Source organism: Mya arenaria, chromosome 11 (genome assembly GCF_026914265.1).
Source record: "Mya arenaria isolate MELC-2E11 chromosome 11, ASM2691426v1".
Classification (NCBI taxonomy): Eukaryota; Metazoa; Mollusca; class Bivalvia; order Myida; family Myidae; genus Mya; species Mya arenaria.
In genome coordinates this window covers 69,746,437-69,768,870 of record NC_069132.1, presented here as the reverse complement: position 1 = coordinate 69,768,870, position 22,434 = coordinate 69,746,437, and the positions used below count along the sequence as shown (strand labels likewise).

At 35.9% G+C, this 22,434-nt stretch overlaps 1 protein-coding gene across 1 annotated transcript in view; it reads left to right on the top strand.

The window, feature by feature from the left end:
- Positions 1-22,434, top strand: part of LOC128208736 (uncharacterized) — a 121,293-nt gene that overhangs the window by 91,381 nt on the left and 7,478 nt on the right. Inside the window, exons 29-31 of the mRNA XM_052912284.1 lie at positions 583-710; positions 11,077-19,120; positions 19,550-19,594. Of these exons, the coding sequence (XP_052768244.1) occupies positions 583-710; positions 11,077-19,120; positions 19,550-19,594 (8,217 nt within the window). The remainder of the gene's footprint in view (positions 1-582; positions 711-11,076; positions 19,121-19,549; positions 19,595-22,434) is intronic.

The following is a 22,434-nucleotide window of genomic DNA, read 5'->3' as shown; positions in this document are numbered from 1 at the left end:
TATTGCTATAGCTCAGAAAGAATGTAAAGAACTAATTTCTGATATAAATTCAGTATTTACAGACCATTAAGTTTCAATCGGATATTTCTCAATATTGTTACATTAATTTGGAGGGTGCACATCAAATGGATAACCTGTTCAAAGTCTGTTAGTTCATGAACTCTAAATCAGACAAATATTATAAAAGAGACCATATATATATTTCAAATTTATAACACAAATTTCGGTAAATTTGTTTCAAATAAAAAAGTTCAATAGGTTTAATTTCTTTTACATTGTCATTAAATTGTTGAAGAATAATTGTTGTCCAGGTCAAAAGCTTTTGACGTTGAAAAAAAACTGTTATTCAATTAAGGAAAAAACAAATGTCAAACTTACAACTGGATCTGGTAATGGCATATAAAAAGGTTTTTTCATTCTCAAGTTCACTAGCTATAAAAAAAATTGTTGGTTAAGAAAAAGTTCCACTTTGAACGAGATCTGTAAATTTGTTTACCTTAAAACATGATAATTAAGATGTGTAAATCATTCAAGTTTACCTCACCAGTAAGCAATATTTACATCTTTTATTTGTTATTGCAGACCTCCAAGTGGTCCACAGTTGTCGACGGCCAGGCGGGCAACCAGACAGCGCGTCATGCTTCGGCAGAGCCAGCGGGGCGGTGACTCAGACGGGCTCGGACAGCATTCTGACGAGGCAAAGATACCTGGTGGGTACTTTAAAAACAGGGATTTAGTCTAAAAGCTTTGGTGTTGTCATTGTAAAAGGCAAGATTATAAGTATCTTCCATGGCCGAGAGTGTAAGATAGGTTCATTCCGACCTGAGCGTAGGGTGTTTTGCGGAAACGAGGTTTACCAACTTTCCGCAAAACACCCTGCGCGAGGGTCGGGATGAACCTATCTTACACAAGCGGCTATGGTAGATGCTTTTCCTCCCACCTGAGTTAAACAAAATTAAGTAAAAATGTATTTTTTGCTGGAACTCTTTTGTGCTTAGTGAAAATAATTGCGTATGGATATGCGATAGCACGTGGTTGTCATGGAAATTCGCGCAGTGATTCAGAATATGTTAATAGTCAAATCAGTCTTTTTAAATAATTCTTAAGAGAATGAAGCATTATTTCTTGAATGGTGCTTGAAAACTGTTTTATCGTGACATTTGAAGCAAGAAATAATTAATTAGCATTCTAAATATTACCATAAGACAGGATTTCCTTGATGCTACAGTCTTCAACAAGGGAGGTAATTACAATGTGGTAACCATTAAAAAGGAGTTCCATACGGGCATTTTATCTTCGCCCGTGGGCGCGATAAGAATATCTAGCATGGTTAAATTGTTGGATCTACTTATCTGAGGTGGGAGAAAAAACTCTTGATTGGACTATCACATGAAAACCATTAAAGATACATGAAATTGGGAACACATGCTTGATTTTGTTGCAAAGCCCATTTTCTCATTCTGGCATTTATATTTGTTGATTTTAAACCCCTTGGTTGACCAAGAAAAGCAGAGAAGCCCTGTCTTCCACTTTTTTGAAAGCTTGTGTTTAGATCCCATGTAACTCAAGGGAGAAAACTTTTGTCTCAAACTATTTGAAGCTTTTTCATTTCTTCGTTCATTTAACTAATTCAGGCATTTGAAAATTTCAAAGGACATTGTATTATAATATTTCATATAAAAATGAAAAGAAATAAAAATTAACAAAATTCATATAAATGTCCAGTTTTGAGCCAATGAAATTAATTCAATCAGCAGTTGAAAATTAGCACGTCGGTCCGCAAGTTTGTTTTTCATGTCATAACTGTGAGTAATTTAGTATAATATATGACTCTACCTACATGAACGGGCTATAAAGTAAACATGAATGATTATCGTTAATTATTAATTGGGTTAATTGGACATCCTGATTTAGCATATTGATCTGATGTCTTGAAAGACAGGGTTGACACTTTATCTGAGCTCGTTGATGGAATCATGATAATGATGTCAATAATGTATTAGCTTATTATGGCATCCAAGAGAAATTTTGTTAAACGTGTTCTTGGAGATATTATGGTGTTCACTGATTGGAACTGATTAATTGTTATTGTCGAGAAATTAAGATTCAGGCTTTATTATAATTTAGCGGCGGTGTTAAGTTTGGATATATATATATAAAGAGATATATTTACAAAATGGTAAGAGTATAAATATTGTGATTTTAGTTTAAAATGGAACCCTTCTTGACTTCTGGAATTTGAATCATGTTTACAATTTAATTTGAGGACCATTAGCTGAAAATTTAGATATTTGAAGATTAGGTTGGTTTTATCAATTATTAGGCGCCATTTTAATGATTTTACAGATCAGAAAATTATATTGATGTTGTAAAGTTTATTGATTACCTTATACAAATTTCATAGAAAACTGCTTACAGTGTTTCACATTAAATTTACTATAGTAAAAGTATATACTGTTACATATATATTCACAAAGAGTTGACTGTCAGAAGAAAAAGTAGGGCTACACTGACCCGCCCCAGTGTCTGGTTAAAGTTTAGGGCAACATAAAACTCCTTTACTGTTCATTGAATTCACTTCATACTTCACATAAAACGTTTAGCAAGTCCAATACTGTTCATTCAGTGGACTTCATACTTCACACAGTTGTCCAAGGCCATCACAAAATTAGGTAACATATCTCATTCAAATGTTGGCCCCTGATTGACTGAGAAATTAAAAGGTTAAAGTTTTAGGGTTTTAACTATAGATCTTAAATAATGTTCATTCAATTGACTTCAAACTTCACACAGTAACTTTTATTCATGGCCATCCATAGTTCATATCCATGGCCACCACACAATTAGGTTACGTAACTCCATATATATAATAACCTAAATACAAGTTATAGCCCTTGATTTACTCTTTGTTTCTTCATTGTCTTTGATAAACACATAAGGCATCATTAATGCGTTCATTTCTAAGGCAAAGAGGCGCTTATAGTGGAGCAGGGGTCCTTTTAGAGACATCTCCTGTTAATCTCAAGCGGTTGGGGCTCCTGATTTGGCTACATCTCTGCACAGGAAAGGGTTTATTCTAAGCTGTACACTGGGTCTATTTTGACCATGAACATGCAAGATTATACAGAACTATAATTTTCATGTGATATTTACATCTCTTTATGGCTACCCTGTTATTGTAATGCCAAGATACATTTGAACCACCTTTGAATACCAACTAGTAGCAGTAGAAGGTTGGTCCCATAATGCATTCCTTTAGTGTGACCCGACATTTTATGAATTATCAAAGCACATGGAACATGCATCGCATGAATGCCCCCCACCCCCCCCAAAAAAAAAAAGTTGTGCAAGTTTACTTTTTATTTCAATATAGGAGAAAAAGAGTAATAAAATACCCCCAAAATCAACTATTTCGGACTAGAAATTGTTAAACATTTTATGGTGGAATACCCCAAACTCCCGTGCCAACACTTAATACTAGATAAATTTCGGTTCTGAGGGAGGGGCGCAAGTCAAAAGGTTATGCTCGAGGTTATTCCCCCCCTCCCCTCCCCTTTTATGTAAATTCCTGGGACTGCCCCTGATGAGTGTTGTAAATGTTTATATTACTTTATGTAATTGTTCAGACTTTAAACTTTCAAATGACCTCAAAGTACAGATTTCATGTAAAATATCATAAGCATACAATACTCTCCATGTAATCAGTTCTTCAACATAAACCATTGAGCTTCAGGCCTTGTATCAATATTTAATACCATTTTGAGCCAAATTCTTGGGCCAATTTCAAGAGCTCAGCAAATCTGATGACAGGTCAAATAATAGAAAACAAATAAATTTTATATCTGTAAGAAAATTAAGATTGCTTGAAATTGGAAGAGTTCCAAATAGGGTTCATTTATTGCAGAAAGTGTTATATAAAGCATTTAATTATATATATGTTGTTGATGTAGATCATTTTTGTTCAATTTTGTACTTTTTCAACATCTACGTTTAATCATCTAAATTGCTGTATTATATATAGATACAAAGCATTTAGTATATCATCCATTCTTTTATCAATATTGTTGTCCATTACTTTAACCTATTAAATCCATTTCTCAAAAAATGAAGCTTAATCATACATAATTTAATATCTTTGGCTTTTTATTATGTCTCCCCCTCTCTGGGGGAGACATATTGTTTTTGCCCTGTCCGGTAGTCCGTCAGTCCGTCCGTACGTCACACTTCGTTTCCGATCGATAACTGGAAAACCGCATGACCTAGGATCACCAAACTTGGTAGGGAGGTTGGTCTTGAGGTGTAGAGGATCCCTATTGTTTTTGGGGTCACTAGGTCAAAGGTCAAGGTCGCGGCGACCCCCAATATAAAAAACATTTCTGCTCAAAATCTTGAGAACGGTTTGACCTAGGTTCACCAAACTTGGTAGGGAGGTTGGTCATGAGGTGTAGAAGATCCCTATTGTTTTTGGGGTCACTAGGTCAAAGGTCAAGGTCGCGGCGACCCCCAATGTAAAAAACATTTCCGCTCAATATCTTGAGAATGGTTTGACCTAGGTTCACCAAACTTGGTAGTGAGGTTGATCATGAGGTTTAGAAAACTCCTATATTTTGGGGGGTCACAAGGTCAAAGGTCAACGTCGCTGTGACCTCTAATGTAAAAAAATATTTCCGTGCAATATCAGGAGAATGCTTTGATCTAGGTTCACCAAACTTTGAAGTGAGGTTGGTCATGATTTCTAGATGATCCCAATTGTTTTGGGGGTAACAAGGTCAATAGTCAAGGTCGTGGTGACCTTCCATGTAAAAATCATTTGCGTGTAATATCTTTATGTCTCCCCCATTCATGGGGAGACATATTGTTTTTGCCCTGTCCGTCAGTCAGTCCATCAGTCTGTCAGTCAGTCAGTCAGTACGTCACACTTCGTTTCCGCCCAATAACTATAGAACTCTTAGACCCAGGAACTTCATACTTGGTATGCTAGTTGGTCATGACTAGTAGATGACCCCTATTGAATTTGGGGTCACTAGGTCAAAGATCAGGGTCAACGTGACCTTGAGGTGAAGAAACGGTTTCCACTCAATAACTAAAGATCCTTTGGGTCCAGGAACTTCATACTTGGTATGCTAGTTGTTCATGACTATTAGATGACTCCTATTGATTTTGAGATCAAAAGGTCAAAGGTCAAGGTTACCTTCAGGTAAAAAATGTTATGTTGGCAGTGACCTTAAGCTTAAAAATGATTTCTGCTCAATAACTAAAGAAAGCTTGTACCCAGGAACTTCATAGTTGTTCATGACTAGTAGATGACTCCTATTGATTTTGAGATCAGTAGGTCAATGGTCAAGGTCACCGTGACCTTGAGGTGAAGAAACTGTTTCCGCTCAATAACTAGAGAACGCTTGCAACCAGGAATTTCATACTTGGTATGCTAGTTGGTCATGACTAGGAGATGACCCATATTGATTTTGAGATCACTAGGTCAAAGGTCAAGGTTGCCATGACCTTGAAGTGAAGAAAAAGTTTCCGCTCAATAACTAAAGATCCTTTGGTTTCAGGAACTTCATACTTGGTAAGCTAGTTGTTCATGACTAGAAGATGACCCCTACTGATTTTCAGATCAAAAGGTCAAAGGTCAAGGTTACCTTCAGGTAAAAAATGATACGTTGGCGGTGACCTTAAGCTTAAAAATGGTTTCTGCTCAATAACTTAAGAACGCTTGTACCCAGGAACTTCATTCTTGGTACGCTAGTCGGTCATGACTAGTAGATGACCCCTATTGATTTTGAGATCAGTAGGTCAAAGGTCAAGGTTGCCATGACCTTGAGTTGAAGAAATGGTTACCGCTCAGTAACTAAAGAACACTTGCACCCAAGAACTTAATACTTGGTATGCAAGTTGGTTATGTAGATGATCCCTATTGATGTTGTGATCAGTAGGTAAAAGGTCATGGTCACGATGACTGTGAGCTGAAAAATGGTTTCCGATCAATAATTGAATAACGCTTGCGCCCAGGAACTTCATACAATGCAAACTTCGTTTACATTTTCCATGATTAATCAACAACACTTTCTTCTCTTCACTATTTAATATAATCGAATAAACCAAACTTCACTGTTGGTTTGTCTCCAGTCCAAAGTTACAAATTTCATGTCCATCATTTATTTTTTCTCAGCTACGACCACACAATAGGGGAGACAAGCGCTTTTTCAAAAAAGCAATCTCTAGTTTTTCAATCTTTTGAGGTCAAAATGCTTTTTAGCTATATGTTTATTTAGTATATATATTTCCACTACACATTTAACCCTTTTTGTAGGATAACAAAATAATACGGGGTCTGGTTGTGGTGTGTAAGTTTATTTATACCTGCCCTTGGGCCTTGCCCATTCAGTGAGTGCTCCGATAAGATTGTCAGTCATTTTATGTTTATTAATGGAGCATCTTAAATGTATAGACAGAATGAAACCCTGGTTAGAGCTTACCCTGGTTCTTTAACATGCTTAAGTGTATAGCACTATACCATGGGACCCCCATTTAAAGTCTCTCCCAGAAGACAATGAGTATTTGTTTAGTGGTGCGTTGGGGAGATGAATCTGCGACCCCCTGGATTTACAGTTAAGTGTGTTACCACTAGACCGTGGATCTGCCACACAATAATCAGCATCACTAGCAGGAGCAGTAGTTAAAATAATTCTTATCCTGATTCTTAGATTATGTCTCAGATTCTGAATCCTGAAAATATTTTGTCCCATACATGCCCTCATAACGCTTTTCAAAATATTTTCTGATGACATGAAGAGATATTTCATAGGCTCTTCAATTATCGGTTACCAGTGGAAGATTGTAAATGTACGCAAACATAAGTTGTACCTTGTGTGTGATAAGTAAACATTCAAATCTCTTAAACCTGCTCTGCCCAAAATTGTTTAACCTCCTAGTCACAGAAAAAATCTCGTGCCGTTTTTTTGTTGGAATATTTGTTCTGATAAAGTTGAATGATTCAATGAAGAACTTCATTTTTAAATGTGCAAAGTCAGGTTATTCTTTAAAGTTCATTAGGTAAATAAAGTGTATTTTATTATAGGTGTGTGACCTTTGCAAATGTTTATCTTTTGTTTTAAATTCCTTAAAATTGTATAGAAATATAGATAGATGATAGATAATGATAAATTCTGTTTATTTAGCTTTTATATGTTTAAACATTAATATCATCACAGTTTGAATAAGTCCAACGTGAGGTTTTGTTTGGGGTTACAATGTAACAGATCTGATATAGACATTCCAAAAAATGAGTGAGTAGTTATTATGTCACCCCCAAAATGAATTGAGATTATACACAATTCAGGCTTTAAGGCTTTGAGTTCATACTATTAATCATCTATCATGGGGTTTGCTGGTGATCAAACTGTTTTTTACCATATTTTCAAGAACAATAAATAGCATGCAGTATAAGGGAATATGTTTCAATAAGAGCCTTTTTGGCAGGAAACCATGTTTGGGTTCCAAACTCCGCGCAGGGTTACTTCCCTTTGTAAACAGTACAGTAACACTGCCACCACAAGATTTTCATCCAAAATTGGATGAAAACTTTTAATGGCATTTTTTTAATCATATATATTTATTCTTATATCCTTTCTTAAATAATTACTTTACGCCAGTTGATAGGCATAATATGTTTTATAAAAAAATAACAATTAAAAAAAACATTCGGAAATGTTCGGTCTTTTTTCAAATTCAAGCCCTACAAAGTCCATATCGTGTTGAAGGATGTACGGAAAAGAAATCTCGGAAATTTTTACCTGATATTGAACTTAGTTTTTGGATGATTTCGTCTTCCGTTGCATTTTTTCCTTTTATGGAATAAAATCGTTTATTTTCTAAACAAATGAAACATGTTGCTGGAATTTCTTTTAAAGGTGTTCCGTCCATTTTGTAAATTGCAATCACGTGCCGTTTCTATCATCACGTGATATTTGTGAAGGCAGTGATTACTGTACTGCAAGGGAAGTAACACTGCGCGGAGTTTGGTTTGGGTTCATGTTTGGCTCTCACCCGATATTGTTTCCTATGCCCTTTATAATTATCTCATATCTGGTCACCTACTAACCCCTTAAAGTGACGCTCTTATCCAAATTCAATACATACACATGTATAACAAACATCAATTTTGACTGATCAACCTTTTACTTCTTACTAAATAATGCAATTTTAAATTTTATGGAAAATATTATTTACTGATAACAAGATTGTAACTGTATAATTAAAAGCAGAAAGCGCAAAAATATTAAATGATTGGTGAATGCTAAAAGATTAACTAGGGTCTGTAACTATAGTCTCATGATGCATAAGGTAAAAATGCCATGTTTTATGCTCATTTCTTTCAAAGTAAACATGGTATCCCTCATAAGAATCATTGTTTTCGACATTCATTCATTCATTTTTTTTTGGAATATTTAAACAATATTATAGATTGTGGTAAATCATATTTGGGAGTAAGAGTGCATATTTCACTTATAATATCACGCCTCCAACATGAATAACCCAACTCCATTGGTCCAGGACTGGTGACGCAGTGACTCCATATTATTCCGTATTGGGTTACTAATCTTTATATTGTAGCCAAATTTTCCAACTCCGATGAATAAATGAAACTTGTCAATGTGAACGTGACCCGAAATTGGGCGCAGAAAACGATATGGCAATGGAAATGTTTTCCCTTGCCCCGTATGTTCCATATTGTTTCACGACTAACCCTGTCAAAAAGACATCGTAGGTCTTTGACATGATTAGGATGATCCTCTATAGAAATTTGCCCATGATTTCAGTACAACGCTATACTATACTATTTTTTTAAGCACCTGGTTGTATGCAATTAACTCATTACTCACTGACAAACTATACCATTACAATTTTTATAAAAATGGCTGATATTTTAAGCGATTCACAATCAATTATGGCCAAAAATAAATGACATTCAATAGGAATGATAATAGTCAGTTATTTTGAAAAAACTTTAATCTTGTAATGTAGTCCAAAAAAAACAAACTCAGCAGTTATTGAAATATATAAGAAAGATATTTGAATTAACTGTTAAAGAATTTAACAGCAGGTTGAATGAATTGCTCAAGGTTTCATTACATGCTTAAGTTTCCTTATTTCTATTTGCTTTTACCTTTAATCTCTGTATAACCATGATAATGTCTCATGCATCTGACCAATAAATGATATTTTTGGTTTATGTTCGCAAGTAATGTCAATAAAGTCTTCAAGTTGGGTCATTCTTTTAAAGTTTAAATGTCTCTTTCCTGTTGATTAAGAAACTGTATGTGGACTTGTGAGGCGAAGTTGTGGGATGGTTTCTATAAATGAACACTGAAATGAACTTATCAAGCTTGATAACATGTTTTCGCTGTGGATTATAAGACATTCAGACAAAATGTAATGGGTAAACAAAAAAAGCTGCAATGCCAAGGACGTAATATTATACTGTGGAACATATTTGCATGGCTAGACTCGTAAAGAATTTTTTTTTTGTATCTGAATGTTTCATGAATAATGTTTGTATTTCTTAAGGATATAGGGATGTATTTGGATCTACTTCAATAAGGAATCATTTTCGTATATTGAAGTTTTTTGTCTTTCGGTGAAGGTTTACAGATTGAAAATGCATATTTAGTGAATAGAAGCTTTAAAAGGGTTTAACTTAATAGACTGAACATGTTCGATATATTGATCTGTGGTAGATCTACTTACGATAAAAATATCCATTAATTTTAGATGTGATATCGTTTTTCGTAATAAGATGATAAGAGTTATCTTTTTGAACTCAAATAAAGGAAAATATAATGAGGAGAAATGTAACAAAGTTACTAGGACGATGTGGCCTGTCTCATTGAAATCTGAATTATTGACAAGAATTGTCCGCTAATAATACCAGCATCATAAATCAGCTGGGTCTTGTATTGACAAGGCAACCACCTGGAATGATGCGATAGATTTGCACATAATTAACAGTCAATGCCTATAAATGGAAGTACGGGTATCGCTCGCTGCAGGCATTTACAAGCATGATGGATATAGATTCTAGCCATGATATAAGCAACAATGAAGCAACAACATTGGGTTTATGTTGCAATAGCTGCTGCTGGTGTTTGTGGGATATTACTGTTTTACCAACGTAGACAAAGGAGTATAGGTATTGATATAGTTCACGGTTTAACAGTATTCATTGTAGCAATATTTCATGTATTTTCTGTTATTTTTCTGATCTTATTATTCTGTATCTATATCATACAATCTTTTTGATTATTTAGGTCATTCCAAATTTAGCTGATGTTTTGTGTTATGAGGGGGATATTTTTTTTCGCCAGCAATATGAAAAAAACCAAAAAAAACTCAACCATAATATACATTAAGGAAGGAAATATGATTTTCTAGAGTTTGATCGTTTAAGCAACAATAACTTGAGCCAAGAAATATATCCTATTTACAATTAACAGTTAAATTTTTAACTTTAATGAATCCATAAATGTATATGATTCATTCTTTATGATTTTTATTGGGTAAATTGCATTGCATTATAGACTCAAGTTCCTGGCCCCAATTTCTCAAAACTTCTTAAGTCCCTTATAACAGGATTAAGCTAAACTCACTATTTTTGTTGTTCTATAGTATGCGTTATATTTACTTCTTTAAGAGTGTTTAGAAATTATATAAGAACAATCTGTATGCTAATTAGAAGAAACCATTTTTCATTTATCAAAATCCATTATTAGTATGTATTTTGGCTAATTGAAATAAGCGACATAAGCCTGTTAAGCTTAAGAAGTTTCAAGAAATTGGGGCCTGATGATCAACATAGAATAAATTTTGAATTGCCTTATGGCTTATCAAGCTGTTACACAACCCACTCATAGCAAGAATATCATTAAAAATTTGTGCTTTATGATTTTGTCATACAGGACTACGAAGAGAATGTGATGAGAATATTAGTATAAAAAAATAATGACTTATTAGTGTAGTGTGTAAATGACTTTTCTTATTTAAACATTAATCATCTGTTATATTAATTATTTCCAGGTACACAGACAACTTTAAGCGGGAGGCCGGGATCAGGGTCGAGGCGTCGGAAGAGGCCCTCCAGTAAATCTGCAGACAGGCACAGAAACCATAACAAGCGATCTTCAGACGATTATGATAGCTCAGAAAATGACAGTATTTACACTGATGACTCTTTAGACAGTGCAGGAAAGTTTAACAAACGTAATGAAAAAGCCACAAATGGTTTTGCAAATGGCAGTCAAGATATTGATGATGATTTAGTGTTTGATGAAAACAGTGAAGTGGCAATGATTTCAAATAGAAAGAAAAGGCAACAGGATGGACAATTGCTAGGCAAGGTCAGACCAAGGGCAGATGTCACAGAGATCATAGATGGTCCAGATGGTAGGAGGACGGTTGGCATTCAGACCTTCGATCCACATCCAAGACTTAGATCTGCCCCAGCCGCTAGCTCAAGTGTGAATCATGATTCCTCAGATCTTGAGGGCAGTTATACCAGTTGTGAGCATGGGTACACTATGGTCACATCCCCACTCAGTTTGTGGAATTCAAATGACCGTCCAGGTAGTGGGTCACAAAGCGATCAGAACTCCACCTCCTCTGCCGGTGTTGTAAGAAACTTGACTGACCTTGAAAGAAGTCGAAGTATGACCCCAACTCCAAGGTCAAGCATAAGGTCAAATATAAGTATTTCGTCTTCTGCAAGCAATTTAGACAGAGGACCTACAGAAATGTGGTCAACAAGTGAGACTGACCTAAGACCTGTGGCTAGTTTCCAAGATGAACTCTCATATGTTATGGAAACTGAGGGAATGAGTCCTGGTGCTTCTCCATTGGATTTCTCTGAGATACAAAGTCAGCAAGCCTCAGTTTATATGAGAAGTCCTGGTAGAGGTGCTACACTAATACCAAGACCAGAGTGTAGTACACCAAATAATACTGGGAGAGTTGTGAACATGTCTTTCCCTGAGTCACAGATACAACAAGTTGAACAAATTGATGGTGAAAGACCAGTGACTTTCGAAGTAACTGTCCATGAAAACAATACTGACATTGTGTACAATGTAGAAAAGACAGAATATAAGACTTATCCTCTTAGAAATCAAAATAAGCCAAGTATCATCCCAGAAAGAATATTGGTGAATATGACTGAAAGTTCTGTTTCAAGAACTGAAGATAAAAAGAAAACTAAGCATACAGAAGAGATTAAATTCTATCAACCAGGAATTGAAAGTCCAAATGATGACAGTTTAGTAAGAGAGCAATCCTACAGATTAACAAGCTCTTCAGAAAGAGAAAAGGAGGTTGAAAATGGTGCTGTTAAAAGTGATCAATTCAAAGAGTTAAAACAGGAGGATGAAGAAACTGTCAATTATGTTGTGCCATCAGAAAATAAAACCGAAGAAACTGATCCTCCATTTAGAAAATCCACTAGCAATTTACAACATTCTGGAGTAGTAGCAGCCACCAGTTACCCAAGTGCCGATAATGTAATGGATTATTCTGATGGACCCCATAATGATCACTGTGATGAAGCTGTTGGTGGTCTTGATGAATCTGATTGTACATCAGACTATGGGACTATTACCTCAATCGATGGGAGGAAAGGTTTTATTTCATTTACCTCTGACTCTGAGGATGGTGAATGTGTAGAAATTTCACCAAGAGCATCGCATTTATCAAAAGTTGTTGACCTCCCAGACCTACAATGTCAGAATTTATCTGTGCATAATGAAATTTCCAATCCATCAGATGAGACTGCTAATATTCTACCTGTAGAAGGAGAAAGTATTTGCTATGTTCAAGATGTCAATACTTATTTAACTGCACCAGCTAGGACTGAACATTCTGTACCTCCTGAGTTAGAAAGCCAGATTATGACATCTGATAATCAGTTGTATGATGACGGTGTTAAGGGATTACTATGCAAAGAAGAAAATTCAGAACATGAAAATACTGAAAGAGTCTATTCGTTGGAAGATGAAATTGAAACTGATAGTAGTAGTGTAAGCACTGTTAAGCAAGCACAGATTGTTGATTCACGAGAAAATCTAAATTTTGCTAATGTATCAGGAGAAAATTTTGAAAACACTCCAGTTGAAGAAAAAGAAGTAGCTAGACATGAGCCAGAGGTGGAATCATCTGTACCAAAACTTGACCTTGACAATTCACTTCTGATGACTCCAAAGAAAGACAATAGATTGTCAGTGAGCTCTTCAGATGATGTGTACTTGTCAATGGATCAGTCTGAAAGTAATACTTCCTCATGCTCTTCTGATTACAAAACTCCACAGCAATCACCCAGGCAAGCTTATTCATACCCAGATAGTGCCTCTCAACATATTGATGATGTTGTAATACCAGATTTTTGTGAAGATGACAAGCTTCAAACAACACCTAGACAGACTGTGGATTCACCGATCCTTGGGCAAGCTCCAGTTCATACATCATCGCCAAAACAACCCAATGATGTGCGAACAGTGTCAGTAAACACAGAGTCAGTACCTTCAACTGTGCAATCAGCACCACCAGCTGTGTCAAAGGTGGATCACATCTTTCAAAATCAAGCTTTCCCTGGGCAAGCAGAAGATATAAGACGAGAAATTGAAAAGAAGATTGAAAGATTACAGAGGCATGTCAGAAGCCTGAGTGATTCAGCAATCAGCTCAGACTACACAGATGAAAATTCCACTTCACTATCACCTAGAGGTAGTAGGGTGTATGACCCAGATAAAAGACTTATACAGTCTGATGCCAGCAGATTGATGAGACTAGATATTTCTCCCACTAGAATAAATGGTAGACAAGATATTGATGCACAGCCTTCGTCAAAATCAGCGTTTAAAGATTCTGGTAATGTTTTTGATGACGATGGACTTATTCCAACTGATCAGTTTGTAAAATATCAGTCACAAGCATTAAAACCTAACAGAGTTTTGCCAGCTTTGAATGTGGATAACAAGTTTCCTGATACAGTTGTTGGTGCTCTCCTTGCTGTTAAGCCCTACCCAATAAAGAGGAGCGCCTCTTTGGACAGCCTGTCAGTATATTTGAATTCCAATCCTAAGATACTTAGATCACCTAAACAGAAACCAAGTAATGTCAATGCTCCTCAGGTTGATGATGCAGATGGTTCTCTTTCTGAAGGAGAAAGACCACTTTCACCTGGCGAAGTTGAAATGAGTCAAGGAAGTCTTGAAAATATGCAAAATGAAATCATTCAAGATATCACTATTCCAACCATAAATGTTCCCTCTGAGACAGCACAAGGTCGGAAAAGGTCTTCGTCACTGGAAAACTTGCAAGGTGAAAAGACAAGAGAGTATTTGAGATCTCTCTCAGAGACTAATATTGATGATTTTACTGAAGATCAGGATACATCAAATTGCTCAAATGACAGTATTACATTTGTGTTTATTGGAGATTATAGTAGGAGCAACCCAGCTTCAAATAGAGATTTAGATAATGACAGAGGTGCTTGCAGTTCTAGCGAGGTTAACATTAGCGGAAGGGGTCCTGCATACTCCGAGAGCAGTAAATCTCGTACAAGTGTCATATCTGATGTTGTGGATGACGACAATGAACCTGGTTTAATGCAATCAGTTAGTGACTATGACGAACCTTCTACTCACACTGCAAGTGAAGAAATAGAAGAGATAATAGGAAAATCCAGCAGTGATCCTTCCCATAGTTCAAGAGCCATTGGACTTTCTGATCATAGACAACCTCAGAGTACATACAGTCACACATCTGATGGTCTTGTACAAAACAGAAGACATGACACAGAAGTAGAGGATTCAGCACCTCTAAGGCATAGATTTGGTATTGATGAATCTGTTCTTCCTATAGCAGAGAGATCAGTATCAGCAGACAACCTGCCCAGACAACTGTTGATGCCAATTAGAAATCTCCAACGCTCAAGGTCAACTGGAATGCTTGCAGTTGGAGTAAATGATGACCAAGAATCAGAGAGTGGTATATTCCCACCAAAAGTTGCATACTCCGATGAAGATCAAACCGAACAGTTATCTCAAAGAACAATGTCTGACATTGATGCCTCTATTTCTAATCAAACTTCCGAAGATGATGCAGGATCATCAGATGAAGAGCAGTCATCGGCAATAGTGAGATCAATATGTAGCAAATCCTCCTCCATTGAAGAGTTCGAAGAGGAATTTGTCATTGGTTATTCTGCAACAAGAGATAGATTTAAATATTCCCATCCAAGTACAAATTCATCAAGCTCGGAAGGTGAAGTGGATCCGCATTGTATACATGATCAGGAACATATCAGGCAAGTACTTGAAACAGTTCAGAAATTTATCATGCCAAAACCATCATCAGTTGAAAGAGGAACATCAATGGAAAATATTAACCAGATGCCAGAACTTGTGTCCATTGCTATTCAAACAAGTGACCATGATAATGCATCACAGACAATTGGTAGTCCTTCTTCAACAGTTCTTCAGCCTGATCAGATTATTTTACCAGCATTGGACTCTCCATTCAGAGCTCAGAGTATGGGCAGTTTGGCATTGGGGGTTCAGGACCCAAACAGCTTAGAATTGTCAGAGGGCCAAAGAAATTGGTGTAATTTAGGCGAACTAATGATGGAAACTACTCAACTGTTAAGAAGAATCAATGAGAAATTGCCAGATGTTGATAAAGGCAACACTTCAATAACCTCGTCCGAAGAAAGTCAAGCAAGTGTGATTCTCAAACATTGGCAAGAGATGAGCATTCAGACTGGACTTTCATTATCTGATCTAACTACTGTTGGTTTACAAACAGACAAAGAACAAGATGCCTTAATGCAGGAAAATGAAATGCAAGAAGATAAGCCAGCACACTCTGCAGAAGGGACACAGGTTGATTCTTATTTTAGAATCAAGCCATTAGAACAAAGTGAGATTATCACATCTGATATGCTGCCTGTAGGCATTTATGGAGAGGAAGAAGAAAGATTATTATGTGATACTGGAGTACAAACAGATGATTTGGAGAGAGTTCGAATACTGGAAAGAAATTTTGACAAACGTTTTGAAGAGTCCTATGAAGGGGACAGAGAGGAAGATGATGAGCCTCATGTAGACATACCATATGAAACATTGGCTCATGTGGACACCAAACCAGATTTAAATCCAAACACTGATAACAAAAACAAAGAAGAAATTGTAAGACCAAAAAAAGTACATAATGTTAACCAGATGCCATTTACAGGAAAGTTCTTACCACAGATTGTAGCTGATCTTGGGCTTGAAAAACCAGCATCAGATCAAACAGAACAAGCATCACCTAAACTTTCTCCAAGAGCTGCTAATGCTACCAATGACTTACCAGGATTTACATTGCCAAATATGCCAGAGATTGAAGAGCTGAGAAAAGAACATGCTAGACTGATGGAAAATCTAAAGAGGGCTTCAGATGAAAGAATTGCAAGAAGGGAAGCTCTTAAGGCCAGAAAGCATTTATCAGTTGAAACACAAGACCAAGCAGCTGATGCAATAAGTGCTAGTCCAGATGGAGTTCTTGAAGAAGCTTCCAAAACACCTGGTAACATGCCAAACAAAAAATCTACTGTTGAATATACAACTTCAGGTCAGTCTTATAACATCAGTCCAGAAAGAAAATTCAAGAAAACAGAGAAAAAGATTCAAGGACCAAACAAAAATGACCCAGAAACATCACTTGAAGAGAGCTCAAGCAGTTTAGAGAATGAAGCCATCATGTCTAGTGAAGATGAAGGACATCACATTGGTGATAACCTGAGGTCTGATGATGAAGAGAAAATGCAAGTAGATTCAGTTAGGTCAGATGAGGATGAAATTAAATCAAATGATACTGTACGGTCTGATGAGGAAAAAGAGCTTGACCGCTCATTGTCATCAGAAGCAAGTGCTAAGGCAACTGATGTTATCAGATCTGATGATGAACAAGAGAGAAAGAATGATATCAACTCTAGTTTAGCATCCAGTACAGGGGCACATAGTCCAAATGAAATTGTTAGGATAAGCATTCAAGTTGATCCAAATACTGGCCTGCTTGTTGAGAACAATACGTATAAAGAAGACAACTCAAAGAAGAAAAGAGGAAAAGGGGAGAAAAAGAGTCCAGGTTCAACTCATGAACATAAATGGGAAATGGCTGGTGATGAACTAAGATCTGTCTGGGAAAGAAGACCAGACTCTAGGGCTAGAACAGAGAGTGAGGACACAGCTGAATCATCTGAAGTAGCAGATATAACATCAGGCAAAACTCCTGTTGATCCAGTAGAGGCAGCTGCTGCCAGAGCAGGTGCTATTAATCCAATGCCTATTGATGATGATGGAAGTGACAATGACACAGGTAGCATAGTGGATGACATTATTGAAGATGAGGTTGAAACACCCAGAAATAACACTCTAATAAATGAATCGCTGCCATTTGAAGAAGAGATAATACCAGTTAGGCATAAAAGAGATGAAAGTTTGCCAGTTTTGAAAAGTGAGCCAATTGAAAATAAACAGCCAGAAATTTCCCAGGATAACCCCAGACAAAGAGGACCAAATATTACAAAGCCCTTTATTAAATGTGAGACTAGTCCTAAGTTTAAAACTCCTGGGAGGCTAGTAGAAGAAAGGTCAGTTTCCCCTGAAATTCTTCAGGAAAATGAACCCATTTCTGATGTACTTTCACCAAGACGACCATTTTCTGGAATACCAGCTACTCAAAAATATCCAGCTAGTAAGATTGAAAAACCAATTGAATCCTTAGAACAACCACAAACAGAACCAAAAATAAAAGCCTCGCATGTAAAACCAGCAAGTTCAGCTCCAAGGTTTGCTGATGATGCTACTCAAATGAGTGTTGAATTTTCAGAAATTGAAACACAAACTGAACCTGATTCTCCTCTTAAAGAGAAGGAAATATCTCCAGTAAATGATATTGATGAGGAATCAAATGCTCCTAGTTATAACATAGATACAAAGTCATCTGAAGAACTTAAAGTTGTTTTAGAAGATTTACAGCAGGAGCGTCAGCATATTATGGATTTGCTTGGCTTAGCAGGACTACCAAATAGTTTAACAGTGGAATTGCTTGAAGCCAAATTAAATTACTTTATTGGACAGACTGACATGCTGTTGGATAATCTAGAAAATAACATGCTGCCAGATGAGCTAGCTGATTCACCAAAGGAGGAGCAAAAAGCTAAAGATTATATTGCTAAGTATAGAGAAGATCTGAAAAAATCTAAGCAAGACATTGAAGAGTGTAGAATAAGGCTAAAACCTGGACTAGGTAGAGGAAGAACACTGGTGAGGGCACGGCCATCTCCTAGAATGAGTCCTTTGAGGAACAATGAAAGACAAGCTGAATTGGATGCATTCAGACTTGAGAGGCTGAGAGAACAACAGGATTATGAAAGATCAAGACATGGAACACCAACTAAAGGTAATACTCCTCTCAAAGGGAATACACCACTCAGGGGCAACAGCCCTGCAGTAACACCAAGATCAGATGGCTCCAGAAGTTCTAGCCCATCATATTCACCTGGATATATGACTCCAAGAGAGCAAAGAGCTCATCTTGTAGATCTTAGAAGGCAGTTAATAAGAGATGTAGTGGAAGAAGAGAAACATCACAGCAGGTCATGTTCACCTACCCTTCTGAAATCAACACCACCAGTTGCAAGACAGCAGTCTCTTGGCTTTTCACCAAATGTCGGAGATTCTAGCTCTTATTCCCCAGAGGGTAACAGATCATCACCAGAATGTAATGCTTACCAGTTACCCCAAGGATCAAATATCAGAAGCCCCGACGAGAGACCATCAGGTTACAGTCAAGGTCACCCAAGGTCAGCACCTAATCCATACGGAAGCTACCAGGGGTCACCAGAAAGGACAGGGGCTAGACGAGCCATCCCAGCATTGGATACCAAGGGCAATTCAGAGAGAATCTTCTCGCCAAAGGAGTCCGAACAAATTTTGAAAGAGATTGAGAACATCAAGAAACGCACGCCTCTGTCTGGCCAGATGGAAGATATCTTGAGGCGATCATCCTTCTCCTCCACAAGCAGTCAAAGGTAAAACATAGATTTTATTGTTTTGTATTTTCATTGCTGTTCATCAGAATTGATTCATTTAAAATTCAGTAGTTGTGTGTTAAAATTTTGTTTTACAATTGACTTAATAAATGATTGATTTCTTTTAAGTTGCAAAACCATCCCTGATAGACTAAGCCGATCTCAATTTCCTATAATACAGTAGTAATTCACACAGCCATTTTGTATTTTGTTCAACTTGTATAACTGTAGTTTTTGATATATTACCTTTATCAATAGCTTAGACAGAGATAAAATGCTTCTTTTCCTACTCATGTAGGGTTACTTTAAATACAGTCTTAACTGGGTTTCATCTTTTTGTTTGGATTTTAATTTTGTCATGCAATTTTATAATATTCAAATAATAACGCAAGTTACACGAACAACAATACTTTGATTTGCACTTTTCAGGCCCTTTTTAAGATATATGACATTGTTTAGTTCGGCAAAAAGAAGGTAACTTTCGCACAAAATGCACGTAGTTTTTTCTACATCAGCTTTAACTGTATTCATGCAATCAGCATCTCGTTGTTGTTGGGAGGTTTTTTTATAAGAATTACTCTTCTTACAAAATATATAAATGGTATTCACAGGTATACAGAATGTATATAATGTATTCCCTTATTTATCGCAAAACTTTATTACAATCTCCCGATTTATAGTCTTTAATAATCCAACAAAGTTACAAATGTTCAGTGTATATAGAATAGTCAGGAGTCTTTGCTATTTATAGATAGTTATATATAAAATATATTAGTCAAGATTTCTTTAACAAGGAATGCTGATTAAAGCTGCATTCTCACAGATATACCATTTTTACAACTTTTTTACTTTTTGTCTTGGTAAGAGCAAATTTTTGCATAATTATCTGCAAACCAATCACATAAGATTGCTGACAAAAAATCAGATCATAGATTTTCATATTTCAATTCAAAATTAATGTTTTAAATGCATAAAATATCAATTTTTGAACTTAAATAATCTTAAAAATCTGCAATCTATTTTTGTTGTCAGCAGTCTTATATTTTCACTGCATGGTTTCCATGGATTTTCGCAAAAATTGGCTCGTTCCAAGACAAAAAATAAAAAAGTTGTCAAAAAGTTCAATCTGTGAGAGTGCAGCTTTAAAAAAAAAAAATCTATGTCTTTAAAACTGTTGTATGTTGTTTATCAAAATAAAATTCACCTAGCTGATGATTAGAAATATTGAGATGTCATAAATATCTTTGTACTAGAAATGTTTTGTTTGTTTATGTTTGTTTGATTGAAAAATGGTAGTTTTTTTTTAATTTAACACTGCATCTACCATATTCATTTAGAATTCTGTTAATGAAACTGTCTCTATTGATTTAATGATGTACCGTAAATGACTGGGTATAAGACGATAGGGGGTATTAGACGCAGGGAAAAAAATCTGTGAAAAATCCGAGAAAAAAACTTTTAATCTATTTTTTTGGTTAAAAGACGCATAGAAAAAATGTCAAAATCGTCCGGCATTTTCAGCCTCCATGTTTGTTGACAGTGACAAAAAAAAATCTTTTCGTGAAAATGGCGATGGTTATCTTTAAAACCATACTGTCGAGAATGAAAAGTTATGTTAAGCAAAAAATATTTTGACAGTGCCCAACTTTGCTTTTTTATATGTAAGTTTGATTATTGTTTAATTCAATTTATTATTCAAAATAATATTGAATACCGTAATTCACAAGAGTTCGGACACCATAAATTAATTATTTTTTTCGCTCTCCGAATACATAGAAAATGATCATTTTTACATTTTATTTACATGTTTGTTTAACGTGCCTTTTTTCTTCATGTTTGCTTTTTACCACTTATTAATTTATCCGTAGTAATCAATGGTCATAAACTTATTTATTACGCCTATAAGTGTAAATCCTTCATGAAGTTAATTAAAACACCATTTTATACATGCACTGAACTGAATAAACACATTCTATCGGCTTCAGATCAAAGAGTCACACTGTGTGACGTCACATAACTTACAGTTATGCCCACGAGGATCTCATGGAGAGCATGGACATTGCTATGCAGGATTAATGTATAACTGTACGATTATTGCTTCATATAGTCTATAAGTGTGGTACAAGTTTGAAAGCTTATTGGCAGATCGTTTTACAAACATGCCATGTCGATGTTTTCTTAATCCCTTGATTGCCCTTGTTGTTTGTTTAATCCTCAAATAAATATATCACACTTCCTTTTCAACAGGCAATCGTTTAGGATGGGTAGTAACTAATTAAATTGTCACAGTGGTGTATACGGTTAGGTAATCTAGCCAGGCAGTGTAAAGATAAAAATCAATATTCTTCGTCTGTGAAACTTGGTAACTATGAAAGTTATGATTGATGTCCTTTGGGTGTCCGAGAATTAGGTACGCAAAATAAATTATTTTGGGAAATAATTATGGGTGTCCAAATATAAAATATTTTTGTTGAAATTATAAACGTCTTACGATATACCGTATCCCGATCTTCAACTGCCGTTTTAACCCGTATATACTCGATCAATATGACGCGAGTAACATCCCTTTCTACATAAATCTAAACAAACTCTCGGCTTGAAATTGACATCAGAAAAAAAGTTCAAAAAATTGTTACTGGGTATTATACGCAGGCATTTTTTTGCATCAAAATCTGAGGGAAAAAAGTGCGTCTAATACCCAGTCATTTACGGTAATGTTTTGTTCTAACACGGGACTGTGAATTTTTTTGCAAGAAATGGGTCTTAATTCAGAAAAATTGAGATCTAGTTTAAAATTATTTACAATATTAAATTTGGACTTTCCTTATGGGAACTTCAGATTTATGGACAAAAGAAATGAAGTATTGTCATAGCCTTTGCGTCATCTTATCAGTTTAGGTGTCGAGCAAAAGGCTTAACCTTGAATGGAGCTGAAAAGTTAAGCAAGATGTTTAAATTCAATTTTGTACAGTTGTTGCCATAGACAATATGTACATATATAGCATTTGGCCCAATACTCAGAATTAACTAATTGTTAATTATGCACCAGTCAGTTGTAACCTCGCCTCCACCCCCACAGGACAGGCCTGGGGAATTATACTAAGCTTGAACTTTGACTTTCAGTCCAGCCAATCCCAGATTAATCCCCTCCCTGCGGGGACAAACTGCTGGTAAAATCTCTGCCAAATGCCCCTGCATCCCTGGGGACATACTGTAGTTTGAAATTGACCCCTTTAAGATTGGGAGAGAATCAGGATGAGGCGCCATCTTTTTTTAATTATCTCACAAGATTTTGTAAAACTCCAAAAAGATTT